The 16,991-nt window shown below is 38.7% G+C and overlaps 1 protein-coding gene across 1 annotated transcript in view; it reads right to left on the bottom strand.

Moving 5' to 3' along the window:
* Positions 1-5,891: 5,891 nt before the first annotated feature.
* Positions 5,892-16,991, bottom strand: part of TMEM132C (transmembrane protein 132C) — an 805,495-nt gene continuing 794,395 nt past the window's right edge. The window contains exon 9 of the mRNA XM_044275646.1: positions 5,892-8,917. Within this exon, the coding sequence (XP_044131581.1) occupies positions 7,739-8,917 (1,179 nt within the window). The 3' untranslated portion in view covers positions 5,892-7,738. The remainder of the gene's footprint in view (positions 8,918-16,991) is intronic.

The following is a 16,991-nucleotide window of genomic DNA, read 5'->3' on the forward strand; positions in this document are numbered from 1 at the left end:
ACTGTCTTAGGTGAGCCATCACTTCTACGATCAGTTTTGTAAAAATCCTCGGAGCTGACGAGATTCCGAATGGCAGACACTGAAATTGGAAATTATGTATGTGGCTGTTCACTTTTATTGTAAATCTCAGACATTTTTGATTATGAGGATGAATAGGGATATGATAATATGCATCCTTCAAGTCTATTGTGCACATGAATGCTGCCGTGGTGATGAGTGGAATGGCTGACCGAATGAATTCTATCTTGAATTTTTGATGAACAGGAGATCCACCTGTTCAGGAATTTGAGGCTTATAATTGTCCTGAACAATCCATTAGTTTTTTTTTTACAAGGAACAGTTTGGAATAATGACCCTTGAACTGTTGATCCCAGAGTACTGGAACAATGGCCTTCATCTTGCACAGAGACTGAATATCCAGAAGAAGTTGATTCTGTAGTGTTTCTGAGTGAGGATTGGTTATCTGAAAACACTGTGGGGAAAGAGACTTGAATTCTAGTTTGTAACCCTCCTGAATGGTTCGGATTACCCAGGGATTTTTTGCAATGGAAACCCATTCCTGGCTGGAAAATACCTCAAGAATATCGCCAGATACCGCCCTTTTCTTGTGGTGGAAACGGCAAAAACTCTTGTTGTTGCTTTGATTCATTCTCGTCTTGACTACTGCAACTCATTACTAATCGGTCTCCCTCTCACTAAACTCACCCCCCTTCAGTCTGTTCTAAATGCTGCAGCCAGGCTCATCTATCCATCCAACCGCTACATTGATGCTACTAGTCTGTGCCAGTCACTTCAGTGGTTGCCCATCCACCACAGAATATAGTTCAAACTTCTCACTCTCACCCACAAAGCTCTGCACAACTCCGCACCTCTATATATCTCCTCCCTCATCTCCATCTACCACCCTACTCATGCTCTCTGTTCTGTTAGCGACAATTCATACCTCTCACTCCCATCTTCAAGACTTTTCTCGAGTTGCACCTACTCTCTGGAATACTCTGCCTTGGAATACTCGGTCAATACACAACTTCTCCACCTTCAAACGTGCCTTAAAAACACATCTTTTCAGGCAGGCTTATCTAGCTACCTAAAATGACTTTTCCCAGACTAAACCTTTCCCCCACCAACTCCTCTGGCCTAAACTCGATCTTCTAGTAGTCCCAAACCCAAAGCAGATCATCCGGCACCACTCCTGTCAGTTCAATAATGGCTCAAATCCTATTTATCACAATCACCCCCAATTCCTCATAGATTGTAAGCTGTTGTGAGCAGGGCCATGACTCCTAGTGTTTCAGCTGCATATTAGCCAGTTATTTTAAGTAATCTTGATTCTGTAAATCTCTCTGGAATAGTGGTCTCACAGGAGAACTGGATAAGGTCCCTTGGAGAAGGAGCTCAAGCATGAGCTTCCTTTCTCCACTCAGTCTAGACTCAAATTCCCCCCTTGTGGCAGGAAATTGGACCAGCTCACTCCTAATAAGAGGGGATAAACAGGGTGGGTAACCCTGTCCATGCCAACCATACCTTGTCATTCTGGTGTACAATACATAACAATACATAACAATTGCAGATATCCCCAGGTCTGGGGTACTGCAGATGCCGAGAGGGATGGCCTTTAAGTCTCTTTTAGACAAGCAATCTAAAACTCGTTCATGTATGTGACGCAAAAAAAAAAAACAACAAAACGAAAACATGATTTTGAAAGTACTGCATGTGGATGGCATCCACGTGCTGTCCATATTTTTTGTATTCATTAGTTTTATTGATTCAGTGAATAAGCAGGTCTTGCATGAAAACTGGACCTAAATGATGGATGCTGTGACTTTCTTTGCATAGACTGTCGAAACGGCAAATGTGAACTGTTTCATTCACTATAATGGGTCAGTGTTCATTTCATGTGCTTTCTGTTCTTAAACAGCACATGGACGTGAGCAGCACTCGGTACTGAAGCAGATCCCTGTTTTAAAATGGTTTTAAAGTTGAAAAATCAAATCTCAAAGTTATTAATTGAAGTCCCTTGAGACTTCGGCGATAACTAATTTTCCTTGCCAGAGCCCATACATTTCAATACTGTAAGGAGACGAATCTCCATACAGCATTCAAGCAAAATTTTGAGCGAATTGACGTCGGATCTTGGATCCGAAGGTCGATTTGCTCAACACTACTGGCTAGGTACCCACTATGATGTTTGACTATGTACAGGTCCTTCTAAAAAAATTAGCATATTGTGATAAAGTTCATTATTTTCTGTAATGTACTGATAAACATTAGACTTTCATATATTTTAGATTCATTACACACCAACTGAAGTAGTTCAAGCCTTTTATTGTTTTAATATTGATGATTTTGGCATACAGCTCATGAAAACCCAAATTTCCTATCTCAAAAAATTAGCATATCATGAAAAGGTTCTCTAAACGAGCTAATAACCGAATCATCTGAATCAACTAATTAACTCTAAACACCTGCAAAAGATTCCTGAGGCTTTTAAAAACTCCCAGCCTGGTTCATTACTCAAAACCGCAATCATGGGTAAGACTGCCGACCTGACTGCTGTCCAGAAGGCCATCATTGACACCCTCAAGTAAGAGGGTAAGACACAGAAAGAAATTCCTGAACGAATAGGCTGTTCCCAGAGTGCTGTATCAAGGCACCTCAGTGGGAAGTCTGTGGGAAGGAAAAAGTGTGGCAGAAAACGCTGCACAACGAGAAGAGGTGACCGGACCCTGAGGAAGATTGTGGAGAAGGACCGATTCCAGACCTTGGGGGACCTGCGGAAGCAGTGGACTGAGTCTGGAGTAAAAACATCCAGAGCCACCGTGTACAGGCGTGTGCAGGAAATGGGCTACAGGTGCCGCATTCCCCAGGTCAAGCCACTTTTGAACCAGAAACAGCGGCAGAAGCACCTGACCTGGGCTACAGAGAAGCAGCACTGGACTGTTGCATGTCATTCGGAAATCAAGGTGCCAGAGTCTGGAGGAAGACTGGGGAGAGGGAAATGCCAAAATGCCTGAAGTCCAGTGTCAAGTACCCACAGTCAGTGATGGTCTGGGGTGCCATGTCTGCTGCTGGTGTTGGTCCACTGTGTTTTATCAAGGGCAGGGTCAATGCAGCTAGCTATCAGGAGATTTTGGAGTACTTCATGCTTCCATCTGCTGAAAAGCTTTATGGAGATGAAGATTTCCCTTTTCAGCACGACCTGGCACCTGCTCACAGTGCCAAAACCACTGGTAAATGGTTTACTGACCATGGAATTACTGTGCTCAATTGGCCTGCCAACTCTCCTGACCTGAACCCCATAGAGAATCTGTGGGATATTGGGAAGAGAAAGTTGAGAGACGCAAGACCCAACACTCTGGATGAGCTTAAGGCCGCTATCGAAGCATCCTGGGCCTCCATAACACCTCAGCAGTGCCACAGGCTTATTGCCTCCATGCCACGCCGCATTGAAGCAGTGATTTCTGCAAAAGGATTCCCGACCAAGTATTGAGTGCATAACTGAACATAATTATTTGAAGGTTGACTTTTTTTGTATTAAAAACACTTTTCTTTTATTGGTCGGATGAAATATGCTAATTTTTTGAGATAGGAAATTTGGGTTTTCATGAGCTGTATGCCAAAATCATCAATATTAAAACAATAAAAGGCTTGAACTACTTCAGTTGGTGTGTAATGAATCTAAAATATATGAAAGTCTAATGTTTATCAGTACATTACAGAAAATAATGAACTTTATCACAATATGCTAATTTTTAGAGAAGGACCTGTATATGGCTTATTCTTTATAGTAGCACTTGCATAATAATTATTGTCACAAGAAGTTATGATCATTTTTGACATGTAGCCACAGGTAAATATATTTTAACAGCTTCATGTTTGTGTGACACATCACATAGTGGTTGCACAATAAGATTACTATTCCTGTTGTATTATACCAAGTACTTAACTGACTATCTCTATAAATTGACTGTCTCTATAAATCCATGACCAGCTAAAGCTGTAAATAATTGAAAAGGGGTACATGGAGAATGACATTTTGTGAAGCCTGATATAATACAAGTAGAGAAATTAGACTTCTCTCAAAAAGTGCCTATCATTCTCTTGCTTTTCATGTCTGTTTAATGTGCACTCCAACTTTCTGCCTATAGTATAGAATAGATATATTATGTTGTGTGTAAGATAGTTTGTATAATTCCAAATGCATGATGTTGAACACATGCCCAACGCATGTGAATAGACAATCATTTTTTGGACAAAGACATGTATGGAGATAGAGTGACAATCAGTATATCTCTCTGGACGCATGGAAAAATATTTAGAAGTTAAGGAATGCTGTTTAAAATGTTCTGTTAAAAATGTGCAAAGTAGTGAAAATATGAACCATGACAGAAAAATATGAGGGCTTGTATAGCATAGCACAACTAGCAGACTACATGCCCAGCTGTAGCAACAGGAATCTTTGTCTGTTTCTCACTAACCTCGTTTGAGGCAGTCGCTATCCTTAATCTGGTTCTGTTATAAAGTTAGTCTGGTGCTTGCTGGATGGTTATTTTTGATTGTTAGGCCTTTACATACCTTTTGTTTCATTGCCTCTTTGCCAGGGATAGTGATAGCTCTGTGCTGTTTAATTCCAGAATGTATTCTAGTTTATTGGCTTTGTTGGAGCACATCCTGTGATTGATAGTCCCATGGTCTTTTTACTATCTGTATTGCAGTTGTGTTTTACTTACATTCACTGCTCTCCACCTGCATGCCATTACTGTCTGTCCCATTGTTGAACATTATCTCCCTCATCCGTTACTACCCTCATCCATTTTTCTGTCATCTATCAATTAGTTTATTATTCTGTATTTGTTGCCTGTCAATCTAGTATGTGCTTTGTATATATTTTTTTGCGGCCATCTTGTTATGTAATTCTCTACAAGTCCTGGGGATATCTAAGTGCCAAGAGCCATAGTGAGAACTTGGGAAAGGTGACTACTATAGGTGGAGATAAGTTCGGCAGTTTTACTAATAATTTGCTACACCAGCAGATAGTTGTTTATTCTCTATTATTTCAGCACCACCCCAAAAAATTATGTAATATACAATATTATTATTCTTGTACCCTATATGTCGAATCAGTAACAGGCAATATATTTAGTAAGTAATGCTCAGTTTCTCAACCTATGTACATATGTACTTCATCAGGAAGGGGGAAGACTAGAACATAATATAGATTCTGAAAAGGTACGTATGTAATACATGTTAAACTTTGACTCTTTTGACATGCATACTTCAGAGACCATTGGCAGCAATTGTGGTGTTATAACCTCGGCCTACTGGAGGGTAAACTAATGCTCTTATGAGCCAGGCTGTTTCTGCCTTTGAGGTCCACTTTGTTATTATAAACACAGTAAATATATAATGTACATCCCAAGTTTTGTATTGGCAGTATACACTATAGAATCATCCTTTAAAGTGAGGACATATATTATTGTCTTCACTAAATGGAATACAGTGAATAGGTATTACATATATAGTTTTATATACATTATTGATATTTAAGTGTTGAAATTTTTGTGGATTGAATTTAAATAACCCAAAAAGTAATTTTAAGCATACCACTCATGATCCACAATGATCAGCGTGTATATTCAATATTCTAGTCTACAATTTAAAAAAAGAAATAGTAACTGGCAGTAATTTCATAAACTTGAATACTCGGCCTGCACACTCCCAAAAAATCTGATTTAATTATCTGAAATTAACCTACATATTAGACTGTTAGTAGCTGTAAGACAGGAGGAAACAAGGCAAGCTTAATGACATGAAGTATTTAATCACAATTTATATAATTATATATGTATATATATATATATAAATAAATATTACATTCTTCCAGTCTACAATACATTTTATGTATTTCATGTTATCATTCCCATCTATGTTAGCTGACATCGGTTCTGATTACTTATCTACTTTTCCATCGTACGTTCTATAACTCTGGGGTGTCCCCAATTGTATCAGATAATAACATGTTAATCCTGTGAACCGGAGGGGGTGGCTCTCTTGCTGGTGTCCAACTGCAGGCTCTCAGTATACCTTGATATCCTCTAGTACAATGGGGATTGTAACTTTGCAAGACCTTAAAGTTCTCCAAGCCCAGATTACAGAATTTGAAAATGACAAATAAAGACTTCTCTTTTTCAAAATGGTGGACATTCTGTGTAATGTTTTCAGAAAGCCCATGGCTTGTGCTGTAGTATAGTTTGACATTGACATTCTGGTAACCAATACAGACCAGATACATCCCACTGGATATTAAGATCATTATAAAGATGTTTGACAATTCATGTGCTACAACTGATAATAGTTATATTTTAGCACCGGGAGACAAGTACCCTTTCTGTCGTAAACATAAGCAAATGTATACTAAATTAGACCAATGCATTGTATATCAAGAGTATAACCTGCTTCTATTGTGTTGTAGACATGGTGCAAGATTTTGTGTTTGGGAGTACAAATATTGCATTTCACAGATATCTCAAGTGTCCTCTGATATTAAATAATTGTATTTCTACTAAATTAACATTCTCAAAATACTGGCTTATGGTCATTGCTGTCAATGTTGAAAATAAGATTAGACTCAGTAGATATGAATGCATAAGCTAGTGAAACATACAGATATAGAACGGTCTAAGGCATCATGCACAAGACCATATTGTGGAACCATGTGGTGCACATCCTTACTGCAGTGCAAAGAGGATTCTAAGAGTCTGTTCAAACTGAATTGCCATGTGCATGAGCTCTTAACCATCAAAGATAAAAATCATATACATTTTCCAGAAAAAGCAAGTTGTTGTGTCTATGCCCATTTTCAAATGAGTCAAGGTCAAAAGGAACATAATAATGCAAACATTTCCAGCAGCGTCTGAGACAAGTTTCCCTTGGGGCAAATGTCACACACAAGCTCAATAATATACGGAAGGAGGAAATAATCTAGAATATTTTTTTTCTCTAAAACCAAATCTGTTAACAGAACACATCAGAGGAACTAAGCCTTGAGTTGATGTTTAACGTGCCACATGAACATTACAATTTGTACAAATTTTTATCAGAATTTCGCAATGTAATATTTAACAAAGTAAAATGGATGACAAGATCTTCATATATGGGCTAAATCCACTCCAGTTAGAAGCCATAAATTGGTCTATTGAGTGAACTTAATGTTTATGGGGAAGACCTTTATGAAAATCTAAATGTGCAGTGGAATTGATTAATAATTAATATGCAATGTACATTTCTGAAAATTTTGTCAATGCAAAATTGTGTCTTTCCCCATTCCCTAAACACTGTACATATCTACAGAAAATGGAACAAGCAGTATACATTTTTTTCTGGATTTCTGAAAATATCATTTTACTTGCCATCCTGTAGTTACAATTTCTTAGAAATATAATTTTTTTTTGCTAAGTTTTAATTTTTTTATAAACCATTTTTGGTATGTCCACTTTGTGATTTTCATTTTATTCTCTCAAGAGTCTTACTGTCCATATGACATTCATTTGCAGAATTGTTCAGGTCTTAAAATCCATACACCTAGTCCTATAGTGGAGTTTCTTTTAAAAAAAACTACACTCATTTTGGCTTCTATTTTGTAATACTAAGTTTTTTTTTTCTATAATCTTCTCATTATAATATTACATATAAAACCAAAGGCATCAAAATATGTAGTATTTCTTTCCCATTCCCCGTGTTATATTTTATCTTTGAGCTTCTGCATATAGTTTCTTAAGTCCTTAGATTCTCCTAAGTCCATATCTTGACATACCCACTTAATATCATCTTCATTGGCTGTCAACAATGAGTTGACTGTTGGGCAACTGTCATCAGCTGGGATAGTGGTGAATGTAGTGAATTTTACCCGCTTTCTTTTTGAAGTCGGGGAATGTAAAGGATCATTTTTCTTGTTTTTTGTTGCTTTTTCTGTTTCGTCTGTTAGCCGATGAGTTTGGCTCTGCAGATTCTTCTGGGAGTTACCATTAAATAGATGATGACTCTCTTCTAAGGTAATTCCTCTGTCTATTATAGTAGTATGCTCATCTTGCTGTGGTGATATATCTGGTGTGCTCTCTAACAACTCGGTTTCATTACCAAGCCATACCCAGTCATGGGAGTGAGCCATATTAGCTTGGCCTTCTATTGGCAGCTGTTTGTGCCTGTATTTTAGGGCAAATGTTGCGCAGTTGATTAAGAAGACTAAAATGGCAAGACAGAAAACACCAAGCAAAGCATACATTCCTATCTCAAGATCACTCAGTCCTCTTGGTGCATTTATGAGGTCATTATCTTCCATCTCCCCATTACTTTTTGGTAAATCCACCTGTCCTGGGAAATTGGTGAAATCTATTGGGATATTTTGCAGAGGACTGTCTTCAGACAGTTTATTGCCATCCATCTTGCCATTTATCACAGATTTAGCAGTGGTGCTTCCTTTTCTTATAGCACTTTTATCACGTTCCAGAAGAGAACCATCATATCTCCCATCATTACCATACTGATCAGGGTCTGCTACTTTCTGCCGACGGTCACTTGTGTGGTTTTCTATTTCTGCTGCATCATATTCAGTCCCACCTGGAGAAATAGCATCATTTTGCCCAAACTTTACTTTTATATAACCATTTCCCACAGCAAGAATGCTTTTTCTCTTAGATTTTTGACAGGCCTCGCTGATCATAAAGTCTATTTTTACTAAAGGACCTTGTCCTTCACCTTCTGCTTTTACAATTGGCCACTTAACTGGACTGCTTTGGTGAGTGGAGATAATAGATTCATCCAATGATGTTGCAGATATTGTAAACTCTTTGGGATCATAGATATCAAGAGGTGTCACTAAGCCATCACTGAACTGTATCCAGACACTGACTACTGCTTCCTGAAGAAAAAAAAAACAAGTGTTACATTAATAAGTAATCTACATTGTTAATATATAAACATATATTGATATAAGCAACAAAATTAAACTTTAAAGGTGGCTTCAGCTGGCTGTAACCTGGACATATTTTACCAGTTCCGAAATATGGATGTTTGAACCCAGCCTCAATCCTGGAATTACACAGAAACATCTAGCCTTATAATACAAAGAAAGCAATGTGTGCTCCTGCCCGTACTCCTTGTGCTGTGGCTCTTTTCATAAACTGTACAGCCCATACTCTGTATACTGGGAAATCCGTGCTTTAAGGGGGATATCTTTATAAAAAATAAAAATGCATTAATAAAGTATATTACAAAAATTATTATTAGGGCATTTAGGACATTTTAGCAAAAAATTTAATAAAAGTTGAGTTACTCTTTGAATATACAAGCAGCCTTGGCGTTGGGGGTCATGGGGGAAACAGTCTTGTAGTTATGTAGTTATTCAGGTAAACTTCTAACCAAAGAAATTGATCATTAATCTACAAAAAAATGTAAACTTTTTTTTAATTTTATCTGTTGAGGTATGGCATTACACATTGTAGAGCTCGAGCTATAACACACATACAACTGGCTAAATCTGAGCTCTTTTCATGAACTTATATCAAACTGCATACACCAACAAACTCATAATACACAGCAAAAAACTATATTTAAACTTTAATAAGCCAAGACATATGAGCACAATGACTTGTCTCGTATATTTTATGGTACTACATTTTGTTCTTGGGATACAGAATGTAAGAAGAGCACACTTAAATCTACAGAAAATTAAAAACAATAAAATATTTTCTGGTAAGCAGGCTCTGCACTGTAAGAACAGACCTCAAGGTGACTGCAGTTTGTGAGTTATTAGGCCGCTAGATATTGTTGTGTGTAAGGATGTACATAAAGCATGTCCTCTTAATTTCCAATGTAACCAGTAATAGGGTTCTGCCCTCAGTAATTCTAGGAAAAACTTGGCCACTTATATTCCAAATAAACTCGTCCAAACCCTCTTTTAAAATGAACGTTTTTTCTTTTTTCTTTTCCCAAAAACTTTCATGTGCCATCTACCTCTGGCTATGTATATACATTTCATCTTTGTAACTTGACTAAAACTTGAGTTTACTCAGTCAAAGCTGGCATATGATATGCTTGCTGCCCCATTCAAATGAATAGAACTGATTTTACGTTGTGGAATTTTCTGCCATAAAATTAGCTGCGTGTGAAAATACCCTTACATAACTTAACTGAATGGTTGGGCCCTTAAGCACTTAGATTTTCAGCTAAGTTACAATTTTTCAATTTTCTTTGTGTAGGAATTTTTTAATTATATTTAAAAAAAAATCACACTCCACTTCACCTATGTGCTTCATAACTATAGTGCTTATTCTAAAACACTGTTGGGGTCATTTTTTCAAACTGGTGTAAAGTAGAACTTGCTTAGTTGCCCATAGCAACCAATCAGATTTCACCTTGGTTGCTATGGGCAACTAAGACATTTCTACTTTACACCATTTTGACAAATGACCCCATGCATTCCTTAATGATTTACATCAAACAACTGGTATAAATACATTGCTAAATATATCTCTTACTTCCCTTCAATAATTTATATTACTGACTGCCTGCAGCCACCACTAGAGGGAGCTCATATAGTTACCATTAAACTGAATGGCACCTGTAAAATCTCTTTGCACTGAGCTCCATTAAAGTGGTGGATGCAATAAAATGCTCTGTGTTTCTGTCCAGTACATGATGGAGTTCAGTGCCTTGCCTCCTCTCATCATGGGTCCCACAGCAGTTATGTGGTCTGCTTCATGGGAAGTATGCCACTAGTTGTAAAATAAATTTAATTCTTATTAGCACATTTTGTAAACCAGATCAGTAAACCCAAACCAGGAATGTCATTACATGATGCTGCATTTCACAGAATCATGACCTCAAATTTAAAGCATATGGAAAATCCTATTAGGGCAACCAAGAAATGGCATCAGATCTTCATAAATGCTAATACTTGCACCTAAGCTGAAATAGAATGTGATACCTGCAGCTGCTGCAAGTGATCCACTCTGTTAAACACTCCACAATGAATGTAGACTGTGTGTACTGTATGCGTGAAAAGCTGGGACAACGTCTACAGAACTTTGTAGTGTTGAGAGAAGTTAAACTTGATGATCCTCTGTGAAGGGCAACTGATAAAAATAGGCTTCATATACATTGATACTGATTGCATAATATATATGTAAAGTAATAATGCTTACTAACTGGACCCATCAACAAATATGCCTACCTCCTTAATAATATAAGGTTCATGTGTTGGAGTAGTGTGCAGCATGGCCAACTGTCTGGTATCAAAACTATATGCATTTTTACCACAAATTGGGGTTTTCAGTGCAGTTATTGGCCACATATTTTTTCTAGATGAAAGAGTAAACTCATCACATGAACACATCAATTCATGGTAAAATGTGTGCGGTTGTCCTGCATAGTCATTGTCCGTGTGGTACGATAACTCATTGTGCCAACCCTTGGTCATTTGCAGATACTAAATAAAGCCATTCATCTTTATGGTCTAAAAGTTCACATAATACTAAGCATCAAACAATCTTTTTTCAATGTATCGCTGGTTCCATGGCTTTTACAAGATTTCTCATTTATCTCAAGATTTATTTCCAGTCGTCACCATGGACTATTGACATTTAAACATGGTCATGCTCGGATTAATTGATACATTACCCATCCGGTTAGTTTATTAAGAGTCAATATCAGTTCTGGTATAATATGTAATTAAAACAAACTCTTCTTGTCAAAATGATTAATACATTCATAAAGTGATCTAGTCGATATTACATTTTTCAATTAATTATTTTACAATCTCAGAGAAAATGAAAAAGCACAATGAAGAAGAAGATTGCAAGCCAATGCGTGTCTAAACACAACGTATGAGGCCAGGTTCTAGTAGCATGAATTGGAAAGCTGCCTATGTTACTAGGCATGTCTTAGTAGTAATTAGTAGGCATGTTTTAGTAATTTTATACCATCAAAAGAACCTCTGTCAACACTTTTATTGGTAGAAAAGCCAAAGTTTCATAAGGGAAATCTACCTTGCCAAAGTAACTATACAGGTAAGTCCGGTAAATGGTTTTGTCAAATGAACTAATCACTGCCTATGAAACCACTAAAACAAAATAAAATAAAAGCAGGGCATAAACCGTATGAAAACAATAAGCCCGATGTACACCCTCCTAGAAGCAGAGAGGGAAGGGAGGGGATATGTGAATTAACCCCTCATACTCTGCCAATGAATTTACTATATAGAGCATATAATTCATTTGAAAAGTCTTCAGACTCTCAATTTTTTCACATTTTGCTATTTTGTGGTGTTGTGCTAAAATAAAATAAAATAAAATTTCCCCATCATCCCACACTTAATACCCCATAATGACAAAGTGAAACAGAATGTTAAAAATCTTTGCTAATTTATTGAAGAGAAAGAACTAAAATATTGAATCAACAAAAGTTAGATGAAGCAGCTTCGGGAGAGATTTTGATATTTTCTGCCAATCCTCTCTATAGGTCCTTTCAAGCTCTGTAGGTTGGATGGGGACTCTCTGTGGATAGCCAAATTCAGTTCTCTGTAGAGATTTTTTATTGGGGTCAAGTCAGGACTTTGGCTGGGCCGCTCAAAGACCTGATGGTACCCGCACAATGCTTCACTGTATGGCTAGTATAGGGCACGTGATGAGCAGTGCCTGGTTTCCTCCAGAGATGACCCTTAGAATTGAGGCCAAAAAGTTCAATTAGAGCACGTAATCTTGTTTCTCAAAGTTTAAGAGTCTTTTATGTGTATTTTTTACTAAAAAGAGGCTTCTTTATGGACACTGTACCATAAAGCCTGTTTTGGTGAAGTGCTGCAGTGATTGACATTTCTCCTATATGCACACAGGATATTTGGAGCACAGCCATTAGATTATTGGTCACCTCTCCTACGAAGGCCCTTCTCCCCAATTCTTTGTTTGGTGGGATGGCCAGCTCTAGGAAGACTCATGGTTGTTACAAACGTCTAACATTTAAGGACTATGGAGGCCCCTATGCTTGTGGGAACTTTCAGTGCAGCAGATTTTTTTGGACCCTTCTCCAGATCTGTGCCTCCACATAATCCTTTCTCTGAGCTCTACAGGCAGTTCTTTCCTCCTCATTGCTTGGTTTTTGCTCTGGTATGCATTGTCAGCTGTGAGACCTTATATAAAAGGGGGGTGTCTTCCCAATAATAATTTATCATAGGTCGACTGCAGTTAAGGTGAAGAAATATCTCAAAGATGATCAAAAGAAATGGGAACCCCCCCCCCCCCCCCACTAAATTTCAAGTGCCATAGCAAAAGGTCTGAATACTTATGTCCATGCAAAATGTCAAAACTCAAGTTTTTCCTTTTTAATAAATTTGCAAAAATAAATTTCTAAAATTCTGTTTTCATTTTCTAAATATGGGGTATTAATCACAGAGCACGGGGAGGAAACAAAATGTGAAAAAAGCTAAAGGGTCTGAAGACGTTCACAATGCATTGTATATTGCTATGAGTGCTGAACTTGTATGGGGGTTGTTGCAAGGTCCATAGGTGTATTCTGCTGTAGTTCATTGTGGAGAGCTAAGGGTGAACAAGCTTCCCACCAAATACCTCAGACTTGCAACAACCCAGGGTGTACTATAAAACACAAAAAGCATCCGCTAGTGCGTGGAGGACAATTTTTTTTAATTTTCATATACTCACTTATAAAGAACTGACATATTTGGTAGTCCTTTACAGACATTATCATTGTCTGCTGTCCCCATTGGAGCTCACAATCTAAGTTCCTTATCAATATGTCTTTAGATTGTGGAAGGAGACCAGAGTACCGAGAGAAAATATAGGGAGAATATACAAACTCCATTCAGATGTGGTCAGATTCAAACCTAGTACGCTGTTAGGCCTATTCTGACTATAAAATAATCAGTATCATGTGGCAGCAGTAGGCATATCAAGAGATTTAAACACACAGGCTAATACTGAACCTGAACAAGCTTATAGTACGCAACCCCTTAGATCTACATCACACAGGGGTAAACCAAAGAGTTGTTGTAAGAGAGGCAGAGAGCAATAGACGGGTTGTTTTTCTAGTCAAGGGCCCCTTGGTGTCCTGTTATCTTCACAGAGAGGAAGGATCACTACTAAATAAGCCATCCAGGACATCCCAATCTGATGATCTACAGATCATTAATGTGTCCAAGAGAATACTGAATATTAAATGAAGCTGCTCAGTAAAGAGCTATCTTGTCCCCATTCATAAATTCACCCTTTTTATGTGGGTGAAGACTCTCAATTCATTTGGATGCAAATCAAATAGAAAAAACATTTTGCAAGTCATGATAGCTGACAATGTGCTGAACTGGGCATCAATTTTAGATGAGCTTCCGGACATAGCCATCTGCTTGGCAGATTTGCTGGTGGAAGGGGGAGACCAATAGGTGGGGACCCTTCACAGACCTCAGACTCTCATAGACAAGAAATCCCCCAATTAACGACAACACACCTATAGATACATTATTGATGGTGGTTACTGAACAACTAAATGGATTGGAAGATAAGATTTTGCCATAGTAAACTGATGAGAGAAGAACTGGATTGGCTAGTGTCACTTGAAGCTGATACATCTATTGTGATTAAGCCTTCAGACAACGGGGTTAAGAATGTGGTGCTGAACCAAGCACGTTCAAGTGTGGTGTCAGATTCTCAATGACAGGCCCTCCAGTTCAACCCCACGGCCTTCTTTAGAAACTAATTACCAGGGAGGTGTATTGTCTGTGTCCTTTGTATACCCCCAGTCATGCTCCAGTGATGTCCATGAGCAATCATCATCATCCTCCTCACCCTCCAAAACTGTGTCTGGCTGGACAGTTGTGTACCTGGCTGCTGTTGGTACAGGACCCATCCTCCAGGTGCAAAAAAATGTCTATAGGTCACCCACAGAATTAACAGATAGATAAAGTATTGTATTTCTGTGTTACTGGTGCAAAGAAGGTGTATTGCACCCATAAAAATGTCTATAGACCACCCACAGAATTTACATACAGATAAAAGCCTAACCATGTCCCTCCTGGCATCTTGTCCCTACACTAGTTAGAGCTGAATGGTGGGGCCACACGTGATTCGGCAATCACAGCCATGCCAATACTAGGCATGACTGTGATGGCTTCCAAGTGCCCATAGCTTAAAAGCTTGTTGATTAGCTGGCTGCAGCATTTCAACATGCTTTATTCAACTTCCAAACACAGAACCCGAAAACAGACTACCGCTTCCCGCAATGTTCGGTACGAACCCACACTTTACAGTTTGGGTTCGCTCATTCCTAGTCAGACCATCACTGATTGATTGATAGAAAAAATCTGTGAGGGAAAGTGACCTGCAGGGTGGATTTGAAACCCATAGGACTTGAATTTTTCCTGCAAATTAGCCTCGCACACGACCATGTCCATATTGTGGTCCGCAAACCTTTAGTGTGCAATCTGCATTTTTCTCACTCCCATTATTACGCTGGGTTCAGACCTGAGCGTTCTGAAAAGGAGCGCTCTGTATGCGCGATTGTACCGGCGTTTGCCATCGCGCATACAGAGACAAGCGAACGCCCATTGTCGCGCGTTCCCGAAAGTCTATGTACGGGAACGCGCGACAAGACGCCCCAAAGAAGCTCATGTACTTCTTGGGGCGTCGGGCGTTTTACAGCGCGATCGGACGCGCTGTAAAACGCCCAGGTGAGAACCATTCCCTTAGGGAATCATTGGTTTCTCCTTGTTGAGCGTTTTACAGCGCGTAGGAACGTGCTGTAAAACGCTCAGGTGTGAACCCAGCCTTAGAAATGACTGTTCTTGTCTGCAGTATGGACAAGAATAAGGCAAGTTCTATAATTTGTGGAACGGGCACACGGATAAAAACAGCACATGGATAACATCCATGTGTTGTCTGTTCTTTCTGTGGACCCATGAAAAATGAATGGGTCTATGTGCAGTCTGCAAAAAATGTTGATATACAACATACAGTCTTGTACAGACCTTATCCTGCAGATTTCACCCTTTGCAATACAAATCTGCAGCAATATCCACAACAAATCCATTGCATACATTAAGGGCCCATTCACACGTCTGTTTTTTCTTTCCTGATCTGTTCCGTTTTTTGCGGAACAGATCAGGACCAGATCTGGACCCATTCATTTTCAATAGGTCCTGGAAAAAATCGGACAGCACAATGTGTGCTGTCCGTTTCCGTTGTTCCGTTCCGCATGTCAGTTTAAATATAAAACATGTCCTATTCTTTTCCGCAAAATTTGGATCCTGGTACAATACAAAGTCAATGGATCCGTAAAAAACGGAAGACATTCAGATGTCATTCCGTATGTCATCCGTTTTATGCGGAATCCGTTCCTGGAAACACATAACAATTTTTTATTTTTTTTTGTATTTATTTTTTTTTCAATTTTTTTTCAAAGAAATCCAAACAACTTTATTTGATTATTGCAATTTATACATGGTTCCGTTTTTTGCGGATCCGCAAAAAACGGATGACATACGGATGACATACGGAAACATTTTCAGGAACAACGGATCCGCAAAAAACGGACGAAAATCGGGATATAGGAAAATACTGACGTGTGAATGTAGCCTAACCCTAAGTTCACACTTGAGCGTTTTACAGCGCGTTCCTACGCGCTGTAAAACGCGCAACACATGAAAACCAATGCTTCCCTATGGGGCTGGTTCACATTTTCGCGTTTTACAGCGCGTTTGAACGCGCTGTAAAGCGCCCGACGCTCAAACAAGTACAGGAGCTTTTTTTGGCGCGTTTGACGCGCGTTTGGGCCATAGACTCTTTGGACAACACTGCTGTCAATCACCTAAACGCGCGTCAAACGCGCGTTTACTATTACAAGAAACGCGCATAAAAACGCGCGACAAAATCGCGCATAAAAACGCGCGTTTGCGAAACGCTTAGGTGTGAAACCAGGGTAAAGGTCACCAATCA

The sequence above is a fragment of the Bufo gargarizans genome, chromosome 1, assembly GCF_014858855.1.
Source record: "Bufo gargarizans isolate SCDJY-AF-19 chromosome 1, ASM1485885v1, whole genome shotgun sequence".
Taxonomy (NCBI): Eukaryota; Metazoa; Chordata; class Amphibia; order Anura; family Bufonidae; genus Bufo; species Bufo gargarizans.